At 43.6% G+C, this 20,267-nt stretch overlaps 1 protein-coding gene across 1 annotated transcript in view; it reads right to left on the bottom strand.

Annotated features, from left to right (window-relative positions):
- The window catches only part of MAPK1 (mitogen-activated protein kinase 1), a 33,878-nt gene extending 18,865 nt beyond the window's left edge, over positions 1–15,013 (bottom strand). Inside the window, exon 1 of the mRNA XM_041410462.1 lies at positions 14,616–15,013. Within this exon, the coding sequence (XP_041266396.1) occupies positions 14,616–14,758 (143 nt within the window). The 5' untranslated portion in view covers positions 14,759–15,013. The remainder of the gene's footprint in view (positions 1–14,615) is intronic.
- Positions 15,014–20,267: the final 5,254 nt, after the last annotated feature.

A 20,267-nucleotide genomic window follows, 5' to 3' on the forward strand; every position in this document is an offset into this window, starting at 1 on the left:
TTTCTGTTAGCCTCAACTATTTAATATAAAAATATAACCATACCAGCCAAGGAGACTTTACATCCTACCAATATTCTATAATTGAGTCCCAGAACTTTCTTTGATACACTTTTATTTTGCCTTACTCTGCTGGGATGTCCAGGTACCTGGTGACCAGGTAAAGCAGAATAAAATGCAAAAATCCAATTAGAAAAGGAGACCTTAGAGGAATTCAAATGCCTGGCCACATCAAGGCTCTTTGACAACTAAGCAGAAATACGGTGCAACAGGGTGTTTTTGAGATGGTACTGTCATCACTGGATGCAAAACTGTTTAAAATTTCTCACTTTCATTATTCAAATGGACATATAATTCAGTCAATTAGGGTCATCAGGAAGATCTTCATACAGCATATGCATATGTAAGGACATCCTTTTTGCACGGTTTTCCCACTCCATTCCTTCGACCTGCCTGCGTCCCCAACCCTGGCCTGTACCCACCGACAGCACCATTTATCTGCCTCTAGAAACACTGAACTCAAATGCTCCATGGGGAGCTCTGAAATGCCACATGCTGAGCAAGTATTCATTACAACTGTGCCTGCTGCATATGTATAGATAACACATTAGCAGCTCCTCAGTCCCAAAATAGATAATAACCCAGTGTTGTAAGTGGAACTTGGCATGGCCTCCAAGAGCACTTGGGCTCCAGTAATTTTCTTAGCTCATCACCTGTGGTGTTTACGATAGACCAGTGAGGTCACAAGCAGAAAACAAAACCAGAAATAACTCAGAAGCACGAATAACCTGGATTTGGGAAAGAAATGAAGGAATCCTATGGGCTATTTCATCATTATAAACAAACCTCCTGCCTCCTCCTCTGTACTGACCTGAGCATTTTTTCTGCCACAATGCAGAATCTTACTTCCTTTCAAAGGACTGGACAGCAGCAGCTATGCAGAGTACAAAAAGGCAAAATGCCAATATTTACCCATTGATGCTGCTTAAATAAAAGCTCCCAATCTCTTAAAATACTTGATAAATCAGTTACTGCTTTGCAAGGGTTGCTTATTGATAGAAAATACGTTATCTTTCCTTGTACAGATTAAATGAACATGAATTCACCAATTAAAAATACCAAGATTTCTTCTCTTGTAGCTGTTTCACCTACAGTCCTTCAAGCATTTTCTTTGCAAAAGGTTTATGCTCTCATTTAGAAAAGGATGGCTAGTTTTGCTTTCTGATGGTTCAACTATAATACACCTGGTTCACTGAGGAAAAAAGCTGCATATTTGGAATAAAGATGCAATCAGTTTCCTCTCCAGGGTACCTTCCCCGTACAGTCATCCTTCTGTTTGTATCAGGTTTCCCCACACTAGCACAGCTAAGCTTCCATTGCCTCAGCTGAGGGGAGAAAAACTTAAATATTGTCTAGCTGAAACATTAAAAGGGACACTGGATTTATTCCCGATGTCAAACTTTTTGAAATATAAGCCTTTCTGTAACTTGATTAAACATCCAAGGGATTATCTCAACTTCTATGAGCAAGAAGCTAATCACACAAGCAGTCACGTACACTTGCTGGTGCATAATATTTTAAATGTCATGCATAATACAGGTACACTGAGAATCTGTATTATCTAGTTAACAGCATTTCACATTCTCAGCCACAGCCCTTAAAGCACATACTGCTTTATGTAAATTCTGTGACCCTTTAGAAATGCTTTCTCGGTTTGACACGTGCTATAGGAAAGTGTAAAAGCTACACGTTAGACTGAACTTTAGTGGAATTGAAGAGTCAGGCTACAACCAGACCCCTGTTTTGCCTACGAAGCCCTATGGAAATAACTGATTGACTATGCAGGAAACCCCTTAAACTCACAGAACCGGGTCCTTTGTAAGGCAGACTGAACCACTTCCCAAGCTTTCCCTCCACCCAGCGGTTCACTGTCTGCCACCAGCAGCAGATTTACACACTCCTCCCCAGAGCTCTGCTGAAGGAATTTGCTGCTCATAGGGTGCATTCCAGTAGTTGCAAACACAAGCACCCTGCAGGAGAGCAAATGCAGGCCCCGGTGCATCTCCCTGCAGCCGTGCAGCGGCTCATCTCTGCGGGCTGCAGCCGCAATTACTGATCTCATCTGCAGCTCCTGATCACCCGTGCTCCCCCTGCAGTCCGACCAGCATCAGCTGCACAGCACATCCCATCCGCCTCCCGGTGCATCCTAAATTTAGATTATTTGCATTCTGGCGGTGCTGTCCCAGTGTGCACAGTGTAACCTATTTGTCTGGGCTGCCAGCTTCTACCAAACCTCACAACAGCTGGTTGTATCTGCAATGAAGCAGTTAACTGGGACATCTTCTGAAGTCAGGAACTTTCTATTATCTTGACTTTCTTCCAGAGAAGATAAAAATCTGTAAAGTGGTAATAACAGTTCCCATATCAAGAACTCTTAGAGTGTCAGTTTATAGCTTTTATTTTTAATCGTTAAGCACATGTACTGATCAGAACTGTCCCATTATGATGAATCTAGACACCAACACTCTAAATATTCAGAAGGGAGGATTTATTTCCGCCCAAATCATGTGCAGCCTCACAAGCTGAAGCAACCATAGAGCTGTGAGTGCTATTTATCTGCAATGTGATAAATTTAAATACAGATTTTGCAGCTGCCCAACTGTTGTAGCCACAACATTATTCCTATTTCAAGCCGTGGTTACTAACCTGTGACAACCTGCGAAGGCACCGTTATTTAGATACTTTTGCAACATCGTGTCAAAATCAATACAAGCCCCGGCAGCAGAGTTTATCATTGCTGATTTTAAGTATCTTGTAAATACATAACAAAGTTTTGACTAAGTAAAACATCAGGCGCAGCTGCACAAAATAAACAAATGAGCATTTGTAACCAAAGAAGTTGCACCACATAACTTTTAAAGCCAGTTTTTATCCTTCTACTCCCTGGTACCAACTTCCTTTTCAAACAGAAGCCCAGGGCGGGGCTGCTTCCAAGAGCGGTGAGCAGCAAGGCGCCGCAGCTCGGAGGCGCAGCGCGGCCGCGGGCATGCGCCCCGCTCCATGAGCTCCGGCCGGGGAAGCTTTCACCGGGCACGTGTGGCCGAGGGCCAGAGCTCAGCCCCTCCTGCCACAATGCCTGCTGCACGTTCTTGCAGCCATTGCTATTCCTCGCATGTTTCATTTGGGGCAGAACTGGAACAAGTGAGAGCACGCCGCAGCTGCCGGCTCCTGCAGCCCCCGCATCCCACACAGGGCTGCTGCTTCCCCCTGGAAGCACCGGCCTGCTGCTCTGCCGCGCTGCCTGCAGGCCTCCCCTCCGCGGCACGTCCTTCCAGCATTTCCACGAGTATTCCCCTCGTGGCTGTTTTACACAAAATACACGATGCTACCGGCAAACATGCTAATTACAACTCTAAATAAAATTTAAACTTCTGATTTCAAGTTTAAAAGGGATATTTTTTTTTTTAATCAGTAGCTTTGTGTTGCTGTGGAAACGTGATTCCAAGGGCATATCCAGAGATAAGAATCTTTGTGAAATATTGGGTAATTTGGCTTAATCACAGAATAGGAAAGGCAAAAATAATTCCCAGCAAGCAAGCTGATCTACGGAGATCTTTATTCAGTCTACATTTAGCTCAATCATGGACATTTCCACAACACGCTGACATTTATCAAGTTACAATGCAAATAGCTTAAACTTATTTTTAAGACTCCTGTAAATAAAATAATGCAATATTATGACACAGCAACAACCACCCTAACAGACTGTTCGCTACAACTTTTGGGGATGGGGGAAGGTGGTGGCAGAAGTGCAGATCTGCAGAGAGTTTTGGGGTTTTTTTTGTTTGGAGCTGTTTTTTTAATAATCAGATATTAACCCTTCCAGATTCTTATTCTATGTGAGTAAACCACAGAGAGTAGCTACAGTGTATAACTTTTTTAATAAAGAGAAAAGACTGGAAAAAGGATAAAAATAGTCAAAGACTATTCAAGGACACTGAGTAATGTGTCATTTTTACACTGTTGAATGTATTTTTTGTAGCCAACTGTAAACACCTACGTTTACTAGAAATATTCGTTACTTTCCTCCATTTATTCATAATATTTTGAAGACAAGTGTATTATTCATTAGACTTTTTTATTAGCACTAATTTACAAAATCAGCACCTGGTTTTAGAAGGAACAAGTGCCTACTTATATTGGGGTACATTTTCCACATTTCAAGAAACCTATTTATAAAAAGACAACCCATGTCACAGTTTCATTTAATTACTCAACTTTCTCTAGAAGAGGATCTCAATAACAAAACATTTCTCAGCTGAGAATTCAGGAAAAAAAACTACAGAAACTGGCATCTTAATACACTTCTACTTTTCTCCTTTAAACATTTAGTTTTACAGATTCCTGCCATGTAGGAAAGTCAGCAATCCATGAAAATGGAGTTAACTCACTATTATATTCTTTAAAAAAACAACAGAGGAGAAAAAAAACAACAAGGGAGAAAAGAAATGTAATTTCTGAATCACTGCCCTTTATTTTATCACAAGACCATAGCAAGGTGCCCACTGAAGCTGACCTGGAGCTGCAGGCTCCACTGTGCTTTAAGTTAACCTCTGAGGCTCACTGGGTCAAACTGGAAGAGCATTGCCTTCACCTCCACCACCTACTGCTTCAGTCATCTTCCTTTTAACAATCCAAAGCAATCCTGATAGTAAAGCTTCCTGCTACAATTACGCCAACTCCTTCCTGCCATGACAAAGGTGAATAATTACTCTGAAGTGATTTTACTCAGATCTGATCTACTACAGCCTTTTGTCCTTCACACCACAAATTCTTAAGGCAATTTCATAATTTCCTATTATTTGCTTTCATTCCATTTCATTGTATCTGCTCAAATAAATCTAATTAATACTGGTGAGACACTGGCACAGGCTTCCCAGAGCAGCTGTGGGTGCCCCATCCCTGGAGGTGTTCCAGACCAGGCTGGAGAGGGCTTGGAGCAACCTGGTCCAGTGGAAGGTATCTCTGCAGGGGGCTGGCTCTACCTGATCCTTAAGGTCCCTTCCAACTCTAGGCTCTAATAGGTTACAAAGTCACAATTTTATTTTTCAGAATTTAAAAAGTAGTATTTGATGGATCCTTGCAAAAAATTCAATTTTAAGCTACTTACCACGCACATAATAATTACTTAATAGTATAATTCCTTAGATCACTCCTAGTATTTGGAAAACGAATAGCTAGTCATGCAAAATGGAGTCTGTTAAATTAATTACTTTTGCCAGAAGCTCAGTCAATTCATAATCCAGGGTGTGGCAGACCAGATGATTTGTGTTTTGTTAGCACCTACTAAACAGAACTATGAAGAGCAGCAGTTCTAGAACTACACCTTAATACTGGCATTAGAAAAAATCCTGGCTATTTCACCCAAGGTTCTGTACCATCTGGCTAAAAATGTTACTTAATTTTATGGTGCACTGATTAATCTTAGTTGTTTGAAAAAAAAAATCAATTCTTTCAGTCTCTTCTAATGTGTATTTTTCTTTCCATACCTTTAGCTGTAGAACACTGACTTCAAACCACAACGTATGCCTACTCTGTTTTATGCCACTTCAAGTCAGTCTTCAGAAAATAGAAAACTCTTACATCTCACTTTATCCACTTCTTCCCTTCCCACTTCCCTTCCCTATTTTAGAGATTTACTGGTTCTCCACTGTCAGTATTTCCTTTGATAGCATCGATGCCAAATTTAACAAACTTCACTATGTTTAAAGGCCCCTTGGCATCTGTGAAATAAATTCATTCCAAAGGCACCAATTGCTTCTGATAAAATATTATGATATTAAATATCACTATCTTTCTCCTCTGTATACAAATTCCTGTGGGAATTAATTTTGAGCTAAAATTGTAAGAGCTCGGCAACATGAGACAACCTAAGGTCTCAGTGAATTCAAAGGAGGGGCCGTGGTTCACTCTCCCTTTTATGCCTCACATCCCTGCCCTTTCTCACTTTCTTGGTTGGAGCAGTGCCTTTGTTTGTGTCAGTTCAGAGAACCAAAGCAGCTCCAAGCTGAAACAGGAACAGTAAAGAAGCCTGTACCTGCATAGTCCCATTCCTCTCCTGTGTCAGCACCAGCACTCACAGGGCTTTGTGTCCATCATTTCAACTTCTCGCCTTTAAATTTTATTTTTTATGAAGTCACTCTTCAGCTAAACCAGCTTTCCAACACAGCAAATGCTCCAGCCGTGCAGGGCCCAGCACAGGAGGAAGGAGTGGCAGAGCAGAGGCATGGAGGGAAAAGCTGTCCCTGCAGCAGCAGCACAGCCCCAGATCAGCACAGGTCAGCCTGTAAGGCTCAGCCCTGCAAAGCTCAGCTCAGGTGTCTGGGCCTCCCAGGAGAGCCCAGCCTCCACACAGCACTGAGGTGCCCACCTCCTCCCCCTGTGCTTAAGGCTCCTCAAGGGGCAACAACAACCCACCAGGAGAGCAAAGGACAGGTCAGCAACATCATCACTGTTACTCCAGAGCCTGGAAAACAACCACCACATCCCCAAGCAGCAAAGTAGGAATCATAAATGTGTGCAGGAAGCACTTCCCCTTTCCTAGAGAGAAGGGAGAGCACTACCAGAGAGCTGTGAGTGATGATAGGATTAACAAATCCTCCAGTGTGGTTTAGTCTTTTGTCTGCTAAGGTTCTAATTTGACTTATATTCCAGATACTCCTCCTAAAATCAGCTTATTTAATTGATTCCACACCACATAAATCTTCAGAAGAGATAGTTCACAGTATTTCATTCCAACAGAAATAGAAGAAAATCATCCATGCACACTCAAAAGCAGAGACTTTCCTAAACCTGACATTGAAACATCAATGCAAAATGAAAACGATCCCAGAGCACTGATGAACACAAGGTCATTACCACTGTCCACTCTGCCACGGTTGGTTCAGTATTTCACTTGCAACCAAAACAACCAAACCACCAGCACTGAGTGTGCATCCCACCACTATCAGAAGTTACTTCCCTTCATATCAGATGACAAGGCATTTTCTACATATTTTTTCCATGTTTCTAAAAAACATGCCAACAGTAAACCCTCAGCATATTCACAGCTTGGTGGTTTGTTCAGAGGAGGTATCAGCACTAAGACATGTTGGCTCCAGTAGCTGAAAGGAAGCTATTTCACAATTATGAAACACTCAAAAAAATCCAATATAAAAGTCAACCTGAATGTCATTTGGGATATTTTGCAAATCCAAATCCCAATAAAATTGGGCAAATTCTGGACTGAAGCATTTTGAGGAGTATTGATTTGGAGTGCTCAAATGACCTGAAATTTTACTCAGGACACATCAGCATATTTGGTGAAGCAATCTGCCTTCCTTCTGAAGAAGCAAGAAGTAATGCACTGCAGTGGCAGCTGTTAATGTTAAGAAAAACTGCAAAATGAAGTAATTGCACATTATAAACTGTAGCCTAATTGCAAGTTGCTTGTACTTAAAACATACCCACAACACAGACGAATTACTTTCCACCATGTAACAAAAACTCTTATTTGCATCCCAATCACCACAGAGTATTTCAGTATTTTATGAAAATTCTCTTAAAATACAAAAGAAGAACTTCCAAGAGAAGAGATTTCCTCTTAGGGGAACTTGGGTGGTTGTGATTTTGGGTACTGCAAACAGATGGACAGTAAAACCATGTGCACAACTCTGCTAAAACTGAACTGCCATGAAGATTCTGCCCAAATCTAACAGAAAAATATTTCTACTACAGCCTTTCTACAAGACATATATACACAAACCAGCACTGAATCCACCACTAAGAGGTCACTGGGCTGGAGGGGACAAGCCCAGGCAGCTGGAGGCAGCCGGGGCACCAGGAGGGTGAGGAAGGGGAGCTGAGGCTGTCCCTGCACTGGCTCTCCCCAGCGGAAACGGGTGGAGACAGGAATGCTCGTGAAACAGAAACCAAGTGCTGCACCCGATGGAGCGCAGGGAACCCTGCCAAAGGACCTGCCATCAAATAACACTAGCTGAATCAGGGACGTTTATTACAAACTGTAATTATCCTACCCATCTACCTGCTCAAAGCTGACAATGAACTGCATTTGGGTTTTTGTGCACCTTGCAAAAAGATGAGTTTGAGAATAGCTCAAACATATACCCAAAAGTTGTACTAAAGCAAAGGAAAACAAGCTCTCTTCTGAAAAGGAGATTCATGCACAAGCAAACCAGTGTCATTAATAATCATCCTGCCAATTAACAGAACACAGATTTCACAAAGATAAATCACCTGAAATGAACTATACTGTTGAATTTCACATTATTACACTATTATTTTTATTTACCTTACAACACAATAACATAGAAGCTACATTTTTGAATACATTTATCGCTCCATACATTTCATTTGAGTGATCTGAAAATCAAAATCAAATACAATTGAAATCACTTAATAAAATGTTTCTGGGTTTGGGGTTTTTTTTCCAGATATTATTTTAAAAGTTCCTAAAATACTTCACTTTAAGTGAAAGCCTTCTCCAAATTATCAGAACAGCACCCAACTTCATCCATGAGCAGTGCCAGCTCCCAGTGATGAAGCTGACCAAGGACTGCTCTGTGTTACGTGCACAGCCAGCAGGTCAAGGGAACTGATTCCTGCTGTGAGGGCACATCTGGAATTCTGCATCCAGTTTTGCTCCCTTCCAGTACTGGAACAAACCCAGCAGAAAACCATTAGGATGCATGGAGCTGAAGGATGTGACATGAAAGAAAAAAAAAATTTGAAGAAATTGGGTTTGTATAGGCTAGGAGGGGAAAAAGGGGTGGCAGTGGAAAACATCCAACTACTCTTTTAAGTCACATAAAGGGGAATCACTGAGAAAAGTGATGCAGATTCTTCTCAGAGACAAAGAGTAAGAAGGACAAGAGGGGATGGTCCCAAGTTGCAGCAAGGCAAACTCTCATGTTTTTAAGGAGAAAAGTATCACTGGGCAATTGGTTTAACACTAAAACCAGAAGTTGCCCATAGATGTTATAGAATCTCCATCCCTGGAGATTTTGGACATACTGAGTGGACATGTTGAGCAACTTGGTCTAATTTTGACATCAGCCCTGCTTTGAGTAGGAGGCTGAACTACATGACCTCAGAAAGTCCCTTTCAACCTACATTATGCTGTGAAATATTCCATAGCAAGATGTCATAAAATATTTTCATTAAATATCAAATCAATCAGTTATTTTCATTTCTAGATCACAGCTGAAAACTGACAAAGCATCAACAGAAAAAATATTTTAAAAAACCTTCTATGTTGGCGAAGTACTAGTTTTCAACACAAGCTGAGCTCTACACCTACTCAGTTGGTAAAGCACCAACTCTTCTCTGGGCTGTAGATCACCACCCCTGAACAAGAAGCCACTGAACTTACAGAGCCTGGTGTCCTACAAATACACATTTCTAGTCTCAGGAGTAGCAATAAATCCATCTGTGAAACTGGGGCATGTCATGTCTCCTCAGGGAGTCTGATTTCTCACATGTGACCCAATACAATCTCTTCCCCAGTGGAGCAGCTTACAGGATCTCTTCACTCGAGCAAAAATACCTATTTTTGTGAAACCTGCAGAATAACTTTCTATCTTTAAGACTTTTACCATCTGTCAGATTTGATGGAAGGCAGGCAACAGGTACTAGAATCGTATGTACAGGTATGGGAGATGGACAGATGCAGCCACATACACATGCTGTGAACACATAAGCCTTATTTCCTTAATAAAGCACTCTTCTAAGAAAACCCATAAGTTATCTCTGTTCCCATGGGATGGATCATGCTGTGCTAGAAAAATGTGTATTTACTCATAAAATGCAAGTGTCCATGAACTGCACTCTTCAGCTAAGCCAGTATCCCATTGCTCTGGGCTGACAGCAAAAGTTGCTATATCTTATCTTCCATAAACTGGGAAGACAGCTCTGACACGGAGCGAGCTGCTGCTGCCCGTCCCTGCTGCACAGCTTGTGGGGGCCACCTGTCCATCAGCAGGAGAGCAGGAAAAGCAGCTCTAATTCCTCCTTTGGGTTCCCACGCCAGGTTAGGTAAGTGCTAGAAGCTTGAGTGACTGAAGGGAAGTGCTTACATCTGCCTTCTCCCCAGAGGGAAGAAGCTGATAACTAGCCACCAATTACACTCCCTAATTCCCTCCTCTGATCCTTGCACTGGGGCGGGTTGTATCAGCTCCCTGCTCCCTTTATCACACAGACAGAACATGTTAATTACCAGGTATTGACACCCAGACCCAACCCGTGCTCCCTAAAAGCACACGCAAACAGGGGCACGATCCCTGCACTGGCCCCATCCTTAAGGGACTCTCCGTCTCTCAGGATCAAGGCAAGAGCTAACAGAACAAACACGAACTGATCACTGCCACTGAGCAGCCCACCCCAGCCACCACGCTGACCCCCACAGAGGATGCAAAAGCCACCTTTTTATGTAACTCAAAAGAAACTATTATGCAACCTTCAATTCCATTCTAATTTCATGTCTTAATATCGATATCTATGCCTTGCAGATCGTTCTATTCCTGATTTCCTTCGGTTTTAGTTTCTTTATTAATATGCTTCTCTTCATTTTAAATTATTGATGCTCTAAAAGTAGGGCAGTTCCATGAGACAGTAGAGCGAAGTGTAACTTTAAAGAATCTACTGCCAAATGTTTTAAGTTTCTTTTCAGCATTACTTTAACATTTAACTATTGACTACCTAAACTTCTAATATCACTCTCTCACAGCACATCAGTAACACAAAGCTCTCTTTGTAACACGGCAAATTCAGAGCAAGAAATCCAAAATTTGAGCTTGCAGATTATTTTCTTCCAACTGCACTCATCTGCATTCAACTGCTTATTTATAAGCAGTTATTTGCAGCACTGATATTACTTCACATTCATATAAGCTTGATGACAAAAAAAGCTTTGAAAAGCTAGGATAAAAATGAGAACATCCCTATCACATTCAATTCACCATTTCTTTCCAAAATTATTATTTGTTTTTTACTGTCAAATTATCATCCTTGCCAAATTACCACTGATCAACCAGAGGAAGAACACGTCACACTGGGAATGTAAAGCTCAACTCCATCATATTTTTATTGCTGTTCCAGTGTGTTTGAAGTATGGCTTGTTAACAGGCTGCTTTAAAACAATACTACTAATAATAAAACCAAGCCCACACAAGGGGAGAAAGAAACAACCCCAACAACCTTTCCCAATTTGTTGTGCCTGAAAGATATTTCTGAAACTCTCAGACCTGGTCTGAAAGCGAGTTCCATCTGACTCTGATGTCAATAACATCCTAACACTGAATGAAAGGGAAAGTCACTCAAAGAACTTTACCCCAATGCCCCTCAAAACAACTAATAATTCTTAAGTGAAAGCAGAGAGGAAGACAACACAACATTTACATATATTTGGATGAATTAAGTCAGAGTAACAAACATGACTGTATGACTAAGTAATTGCTCAAAGAATGTCCTGCAGACCTAGGAAGTGCTGACGATTTTGGCTCAAACTTCACTCTGTGCTCAGCCCTCAGTTTCACATGCAGAATGACCAAAACAAAAACGGGTTAGAAAGGGGCTCTGACAGGGATCCACCTCCTACCACTTCACCCTCTGCAACAAAAGGCTGAATCACAGGCTGAACGATTCTGGCAGAGTTGAACTGGAGGACATTAGGATGGGGTTTGGCCTGATAATGTGCCTTTTCTGCTTACGAAGCTGAGAAAGTGCAACCACAACACAGCAGTAAATATACTGCTCTGCTGAGTTTATTTTTACTCAAAATCTGATTATGTAAAAAAATGACTGCACTAGGAAAATAGTTAAATGCCTTCAAGGGTTTTCAAATCCAGATGAGAGAACATTCATGTACAGTCTCTTCAGCCAACATCTTCCTCTATTTCCTGTACTGGCATTTTATGTTGTGATCAATATTTCTCAAACATTATTGTCTCGGCTGCAAAATAAAAATGGAAGACCGACCATAACAGCACTATCCTAAGAATACTTCATTTGCCCTTTTACTCATATAATCAAAAGCATTTTATTGTTTTCAAATCCCTAATCCAACAACGTAGAAATATAAGAATTAGGATAAAAACGAGAGAGAGAGTGAAGGATTTTAAGAGTCAAAAGACACTCGTTTGCCATGTAACAAGCCTTATGGCAGTGCACTTGTAAATAACCATCATCTCCGAAGAGCTCCACATTAGCTGTGGGTCTGAAACAAAACCATCAAGGCCTGCTTTGCTTTCCTTTATCAGTGTATAATTTTAAATGGATTTTGCAGTTGCAGGAAACATCTCCATCTGCACACTCACAGCTTGCCCTCTACCCCACCCCCTGAGGGAGAAGCTTCTGCAGATCCTCACTGCATTAGCAACCAGAGCAAAACACGAAACACAGAGCAGAGAACTGCACAGCCTGCACGGCTGGGACTGATAGGCAATGGCATTTCATTGCAGTCACCAGCACACAGCACAGCTGCCATGGCACTGCTGCCAGTGCATCCAACACTTTCCTGATCAACTGCACCCTATAAACTGAGACTTTGCTCCCTGTCATTTCACACCCAAGGCACAAGAGCAATAATCAAGAGCACAAAATACATAATGTGGCATTTTATGTTAATAATTGTATAGCAGAAAACACAGGAGCCAAGTGCATATTTCAACAGAACTGGAGATTTGGGAATTTTGATAGTGATTGTGTACAGCATTCACAGCAGACACAAAGTATCAAAAGAAGTTTTCAAATAAAAAGCAACCTTTTGGATTTGGAGTGGCAACAGCTTCAGTGTAGAAGTTTACCACACACAATTTGGAGGGGCAGAAGTGGCCCTGTTTCCCCTGTATCTGCTCATTGGCCCAGGGATGCCAAAAAAGGGCATCAACTGCCATCCTGCTGCTTCTTGCGGTCCCTGATCTGTGGTGAAATATTTTAGCTTTTCACTTTGTTTGTGAAACACAGTTTTTAACACCTTGTTACAGTGAACTGGACTGTCCCCAGCACACACCTCAGCAATGCTGTTCCCCAGGACCTTCAAAAACCTGACTGTGAGTGCAAACCAGTGCAGCCACCACTGAGATTATCTGCACTCATTTCTTTACCCTGGTTCAGATGATAAAATAACCATAACAAAATACAGCCTGTACCAGAAGCTACATCAACAAGTTTTGGACTAGATATATTGCTGTGATTTCTAACACTGAAACAATAACAAGGATATTTTACACTGTAAACGGGATTTCTGATTTACATTTTGAAGGTTCTTCCCACAGCAAAAAAAAAAAGTGAAGGCCACAACACAAAACTCTGAGAGAGAGGCTCATCTCCCAGCTAAACTCAGGCCTAGATGAAAGCTCCCTCCTTGAAACACACAATGACTTCATCCTGACAGGCCAGCACAATTCAGTGACTATGTGCAAAAACCTACAGCTATAAAAATCTGTAGCGCACAGCTGAAGGCTCTGAGGTGTCCTCGCTGAGAAATGCACTGCTTTACAAAAGATTCCTCATCAGAGAGAGAAACTAATGCTGCTAAAGCTTTCATGAAGTCACAGCCTGTAAGTCGCTTTTAGTACTTCTGGTCAAAAACCACACTGAAGAAACAGAGTCAGTGTTGCAAGAAAGTTGATAAAGCAGCAACAAAAAAGAGTTTTTCATCTGCATCCCTCAAGTTATTTCAGGGCTACTGGGGTTTTTTTAACTAACGGAAGACAAAATATGAAATCCCAAGTCAGGCCACTGAGCATACTACGTTAATAACCCAGTCATTAGATACACAGATCACACAGCATCACCCCAGCTCATTGAGACTGCTAAAAAATCCATCTCGCACTCTTAATCCAGTTAGTTCACGTTTTTTGTAGTTCGTTCACGGCGCTCTGTAAGACCGATGCTACCCACAGCAAGCGCACACGATCGCTTTTCAGCGAGATTCAGGCTAAGTCCTTATAATGCAATATAATTTAGAGCTAGGACAGCTAAGAGAACTTTCACCTGCACACGCTAACGCAGGCACTAATCCGGCCAGCTCTGCAGCACAGACAGCACGTCCTGAGCAAAGTCAGGCAGCGGCAGCAACTCCTGCGCTCACATTCACCTTTTATCCCCCACGACCTCGGGCTGCCGCAGCCAGGTGAGCCCTCGCACGGGCACTGGAAGGGACGCGGGGCTGCCAGCAGGATTTACCACCTTCCCACCCTTCCTGAACGTCTGCAATCGCACTACGGAGACGGAGGAAATAACGAGAGCGACCAACTCCACGGGCACAAGACTTAAAGAAAATAAACGCAGGAGCGAAACGAAACGAGACGCTCAGCTGCACCCACCGACGGAGGGATGGGGGGGTGCAGGGAGGGAAAGGAAAGAAGGGTGATGCCGGAGAGACAACCTCGGGAACACCGAGGGGGAGGCAGAGCTGAGGAGAGCGAGACAGAGCTGCTCCCCCTCCCCGAGGGCAAGGGCGGGCCGGGCCCGCGGCCGGGCAGGGCGGCGGGAAGGAGGGAGGGAAGGGAGGAGGGAGTTGTCCGGGGCAAGGGCGCTGCCCCGGCGGCCGCACTCACCACACCATGCCGTAGGCCCCCTCGCCGATGTAGGAGAGGTTGGTGTAGCGCGGCCCCACGTCGAACACTTGTCCCCGCACCATCTCCGGGCCGCCGGCGCTGGCGGAGCCGCCCGCAGCCCCTGCCCCCGACACCGCCGCCATGTTGTCCGTGCCGGGAACCGCGGTGCCTGCGTGCGGGGGGGCGGAGGCGGGCGAGGAGGGGGCCGAGGAGGAGGATGCGGGAGGGAGGAGAGAGGAGGAGGAGGAGAAGGAGGAGGGAGGAAGAAGCGCCGCCCGCTCCGGCCGCTCCGCCGGTCTTGGTCCGTCGGCCCCGTCAGCGCAGAACCCGCCGCGGCCGCTCTGAGGAGGCGCCGCCGGCCGCGCGCGCGCACCGCCCGGCCCGGGAGGCGGAGGGGGGGGAACGAGGGGGGGCGAGGGGGGGCCTGGGGCGGGGCCGGGGACTGCGGTAACCGCAGCCGCTGGGGAGGGGGCGCGGCGGCCGCGGGTCACGTGGGGCGCGCGGTGGGTCACGTGGCCGCGCGGCGCCATTAGAGGCGTCAGGTGACGGGCGGGAAATGGAGGCGGGCCCGGCCCCTGCGGCCCTCAGCGCCCGGCCGGTGCCGCCGGGGCTCGGGCCTGCCGTACGGGCGGCTGCGTTTGGACACTCCCCGACTTCAGCGCACAGTTTTACAAACTCTTTTTAGCATGTCGTTTTTACATGTAATTACGTTTTCCTGTTCGCTGCTTCCCGTATAAGTGTCAATAAACTTTGTAGGGGAGGTGAAATCTCAGCTGAAGGCTTGTCGTGGTTTGAGCGCTGCTTGCACCAACGCCTTACCTTTCCTGTTCTTCCGCAAGGCAGAGTTTTAAAAAACAGCTTTTAAACTAGCTTTTCCTTGTTTGCAGGAGTCTGTGCACAAGGATCTTAACTCCACTCCTGCCTTTTTTCCTGCAGCTCTCTACTGACCCTGAGAACAATTACCCACCTCTGGTTACTGCTGACATTTTCACTGTCAGCATCTCTGCTGCTTCTCATCCGTCCCTGCCTTGGGGCTGTCCCCACCCGTGTCCCTGGCAGTGCCTCGCTCTCTCCGAGGTCATTTTTGGCATCCCACCTGGCGGCCCTCCATCGGCCCCGCCGCCTCACGCTGTCCGTGCCCGGGACCGCTCGCTCGCCGCCCGGCCCGCGGGGCTGTCCCCGCTCCGGGTGCCCCCCGGCCCGGGCGATGGAGGGAAAGCTGTCAGGGACGAGCAGCAAAATCTAACAAAACAAGCTCCCCTCTGTGTTTAACAGGCATTCAGCTCGTGCTTTGGTGTGTCTGAGCGGGATAACGCTTCTGATGTATTAATTTTTATGTCTGTATAATGGTTTTTGTTTCGTGGTGTGTTCTGCGCTTCGGAAACGCAGCGTTGTTTTTCTCAGAAATTTCAGACGGCAGTAAATGCGGGTGTTTAAATTTTCTGAAACCAAGTCAAGTATTATTTTAAAGGTTCTCGAAAAATGAAAATTTGCTTACAGTTCTGATTACATACATAAATAAATCTGTCATCAGCAAATGCAAAACAAATTATTATGGAGAATGTAGCTTAAACACAGCCTGTCATACCCGATTTAATTAAAAACTGGTGTGTATCTAGATTATTTTCTACCTTCACTGGGATGTGTCTGATCAAAAAGGAAACCGACCAGGCAGGCCAGGAAATTGTGGAAGGACTGTCAGCTCCTTTGAGTGCTGTGTTCAAATATATGTCTAATCCAATTAAGCCCGAATAAGTGGTCAGAGGCTGTGGCATGCTCTCCCAACAACTCCTCCCGTGACAGAACTGGTGCAGTATTTCAGTGAGGCTCTGCACTTGCTGAGATAGGCAGAGCAGATGGGAGTGGTATCAATCAGGTTTCAGCCTACTTAAATACACTGCCATTACCTGCACTTAATGTTGGGTCTTTTGCCTTAACAAGGTGACATTAAAGCCTGAATTCTGGAAAGCACATAAACGTGTTTTAAGGAAATTAGGAACTCCATGATCAAAATAAAGGGCTGTGTTGGGGGAGGTGATGCTTACTAAAAAAAAATAGCAGATAATGAAAAGCAAAAGGAAAAAGCCTTTTTATTTCAATCAGAAATCAAAGCACTGCTGAGAAGAGTTTGTGTAAGCAGAAACAGGAATATTAAGGAAAAGCTAAGCCATAAGCTAAGTCAGTGTAAATACGTCATGGTTTGGACTGTCTCCATCCTCAGTCAAGTTCAGGAGTCACATGAATGAGTTCATCCTACAATCAGGATCTAGAAATTCCCTGCACTGTCACTCGTTCCTGCTTTAACTGTTGGTTCCTGTTCTGTAAATAGGTCTCTTGGGAAGGGAGTGTTGTACCACAAGGCCCCTGAGGCCTGGGATCGGCGGTGCCAGGCCAGGCCGAGGACAAACACCACGGAGCTGCCCTATGGTGCCCCTCCGTACTGGGGGTGGGAGGCATCCCAGATCTTTGTGCTGGTTTAAAACTGAAGCCACATCTCCTAAAAACCGTCATAATTATACCGGTTGTGTGGTTTGTGTGGGACATTGCAGCCATGGCTTTCTTGGTAGCTGTGTGTCAGCATGAACCTGAACCTCCCCATCATCCCAACTAAACACAGGCATTAAGAACGTACAGTTTTACCAGAATTATTTAAAAAGACCTCAAGCCTTTATGCGGGGGTGACGAGAGAGAGAAATAAGACATGTTAAAATGTTTTATAAAGATATATTTTAACTTGTAAGGCACTCAGGAACCATGGTGATGGTTCCTGAAATTGCTTAGATATGAGCTCTGATCCACAGGGAACTATCCTAAGATTCAGAAGGAGCATCAGCTGGTAATAACTTCTAGTCAGTACCTACCTGGGCTTGACTGAACAGGTGACACATCAGAAATCCCTTGAGACTGATCTTCACGTGAATGTTGACCACTGCTTTGGCAGAGTAAAGTGACCTCAAAGAAAATGAGGATCTTGCTGTAATCTTGCACTGCTGGGAGGTTAGAAACAATCTTTCATCCAAATTGCTGGCACTTGGTGCCAGAACAAATTTACTTTCCCCCTCCAGTGTTTCTTTTTTTCTGCATTCAACATTCTGATGGACTTTGCATGGAGCTTACTGTGGATTAGACACCGTGGAGTTAAGATGAAAAAACAGATTGCTGTGGTTGTTCTGTGCATGCCAAGGGGAGCACAAAAGATTATTAATTGCAGAGTGATTCTGACAGTAACAGCCTTAATCCTGCACTGGGTATCATTCTGTCACTGTCAGAACCTGTCACTGTTGTAGGAGATGTCTTGTATTATCTATCATGTTCTGGTTAGCTTTGCTGTTCAGAAATATGGTTTGAAAACACGGCTGCAATTTCACATCATTTTTATGTTCCTTAGTTTTGAACATCTAGTTACAATCATCTATTGTAAATATAAATATTTACAAATATTTAAAATATTTTTATTATAAATAAATAAAAATATTGATTCTAAATATTTTAAAGGAATCCATTTTACAGCAAACTTAAACACTTATCATACAGATCTAGCTCTTTTAATTAATATACTGACACTTTGTTGCTGTCTATATAAAATTAAGTTTCTTTCATTTTTCAGGTGCGGTAGTAGCAGTATCCAGGCACTGTCCTGCAGTTCAGTAATGGAAATTTCCCAGCCTCAAAGCACACTCTGTCTCAGTCAGCTGCAATAAAACTCTGAGTGATTTCAATATTGTTGTGTGCCTTACTTGTCCTCGGTTATCTGGAGCTTGTATCTTTTGAAAACCAGCTACTCCTCACGAGCTTGCTTCATCTTGCCCAAGACTTAAAATTCAGTAAACAAGCTGGGGATGATAAGAGAATTGAATCACCAGATAAAAAGTTAATTTGCAGGACTGACAAAATGAAACATACGCATATTAAGTATTTACACAGCATAGTACAGCGACTTGTGAGTCTTCACTGAGGTCCTGCTACCTGACCCCTGTTTTCTTCTGCTGAAGCCTTATACACTAGAAGGCAAATATTAAGTTCTTACAGTAAGACTTAGCCAGTACATAATATCAGTCTCTTGATCTCTGCATTTCTGGTATCACTGAATGCTAAGAAAACAAAAAAAAAAAAAAAAAAACAAAAAAACAAAAAAAAAAAAAAAAAAACAAAAAAACAAAAAAAAAAAAAAAAAAACAAAAAAAAAAAAGGAGATAAAATTCTTACATAACCTCAGAAGTCTAACAATTTACAAATACTAGAACATGCAGTGTGTTTCCTCCACACTTTTTCTTGGTACAGCTGTAGGCAGGAACAAGTGATGCCTCCAGCAGAGGCAGAAGTCAAAGCATATAGAAACAGGATTATTAGGATTTTATGTTGTCCAAATATTGCATTTTTAATGCTTTTTGCTCATAGCTAAAAATGTAGGGAACTTGGCTGATGTGAGGACAAAGGGTGATGCAATAATGAATAAAGGAGAATGGGGTGGGGGGGAAGAATGTAAATTAAAAGTAAAATGAACAGGTAGTGGGAATAGAAGGGTCCTGGCTGGAGGGGTGATATCCAGACCCCACTGCATCTGGCTATGTGCAGGTGAAGCCCCTGGCAGACACACAAGTCTATTCATGGAGAACCAGCCTGGGGAATGATGCCAGGCCTTCTAAAAAGAGCTCACCAGGACTTGCTTTCCCTGGCGTCGGCGTCTGCTGGGGCGACGTTCATCACACGCGCGCGGCTGGTGACTCCCATGGCACAAGTACACGTCCTACTTGTCTGCTCTCATTAGATGTAATCTAAACCACGGGCAGTGGCTGAACAGGAACAAGTGCTAGGGGACAGTACACTAATGGCATGCTGAGGTTTCCACCAGGGTTGAACATTCAGCCAGCATTCATGGCTGTACATCCCACGACAAGTGTGTGGCAGCCTTAGGAGCAAGCTGGAGGCTGTAGCACGGCAGTTCTGGATGAAGGCTGCGCGTACAAACTGTCACACTGGGCTTTCCTGGGCATGTGACAAGGAAACAGGATTCCCTCTTCTTTGCTAGGCAGGTCCTGACCTTGCTGACATGGACCTGCAGAAGGTTTATGGCCGTAGAGAAGTCTGCATCTTTGCTGTCTCTACATTTGCTACCGGAGGGAGTGCAGGTATCAGTCTCCTTTCCTTGCCCTTTGTTCAATCCACTGATCTGACTGCCCAATGGGCCTTTACTGCTTATTTTTAATAGATTTTGTGTAAATTATAGACATCAGTTTCTACAGTCCAAAACTGATGAATCATCATTTTTAAAAACATATTTCTTTTGCAGTTTTGCACATCTATAGCAGATAAAAGCTGTGAAGAGAAGAGGTATTTCCTAAAGGAAGTGGTGTCACCATATTTTGAGAAAAAGAGCCAAGCTGTTGGAATCTGTGTTGCATTATGGGGTAATGCAATACCTCTGAGCACTTCCTGTTTATCATGAGAGATATAGTTTTCACCACATCATAAAACTTGCAAGTATTTGTTAATAAACACTCATAGAGGAAAAAAAATAATACCCAAATATACAACCCCTGTGGCATCTGCCATTATAAACAAAAGAAGGTTTTCAGTATATATATTGAAGGGCAATTTGTGTGAAAGCAGCAGATTTTGAGGGTCCCATCCAGCTCTTGCTGAAGGCCATGT

This window comes from Onychostruthus taczanowskii, unplaced genomic scaffold (assembly GCF_017590055.1).
Source record: "Onychostruthus taczanowskii isolate IOZ18803 unplaced genomic scaffold, ASM1759005v1 scaffold32, whole genome shotgun sequence".
NCBI classification, from domain to species: Eukaryota; Metazoa; Chordata; class Aves; order Passeriformes; family Passeridae; genus Onychostruthus; species Onychostruthus taczanowskii.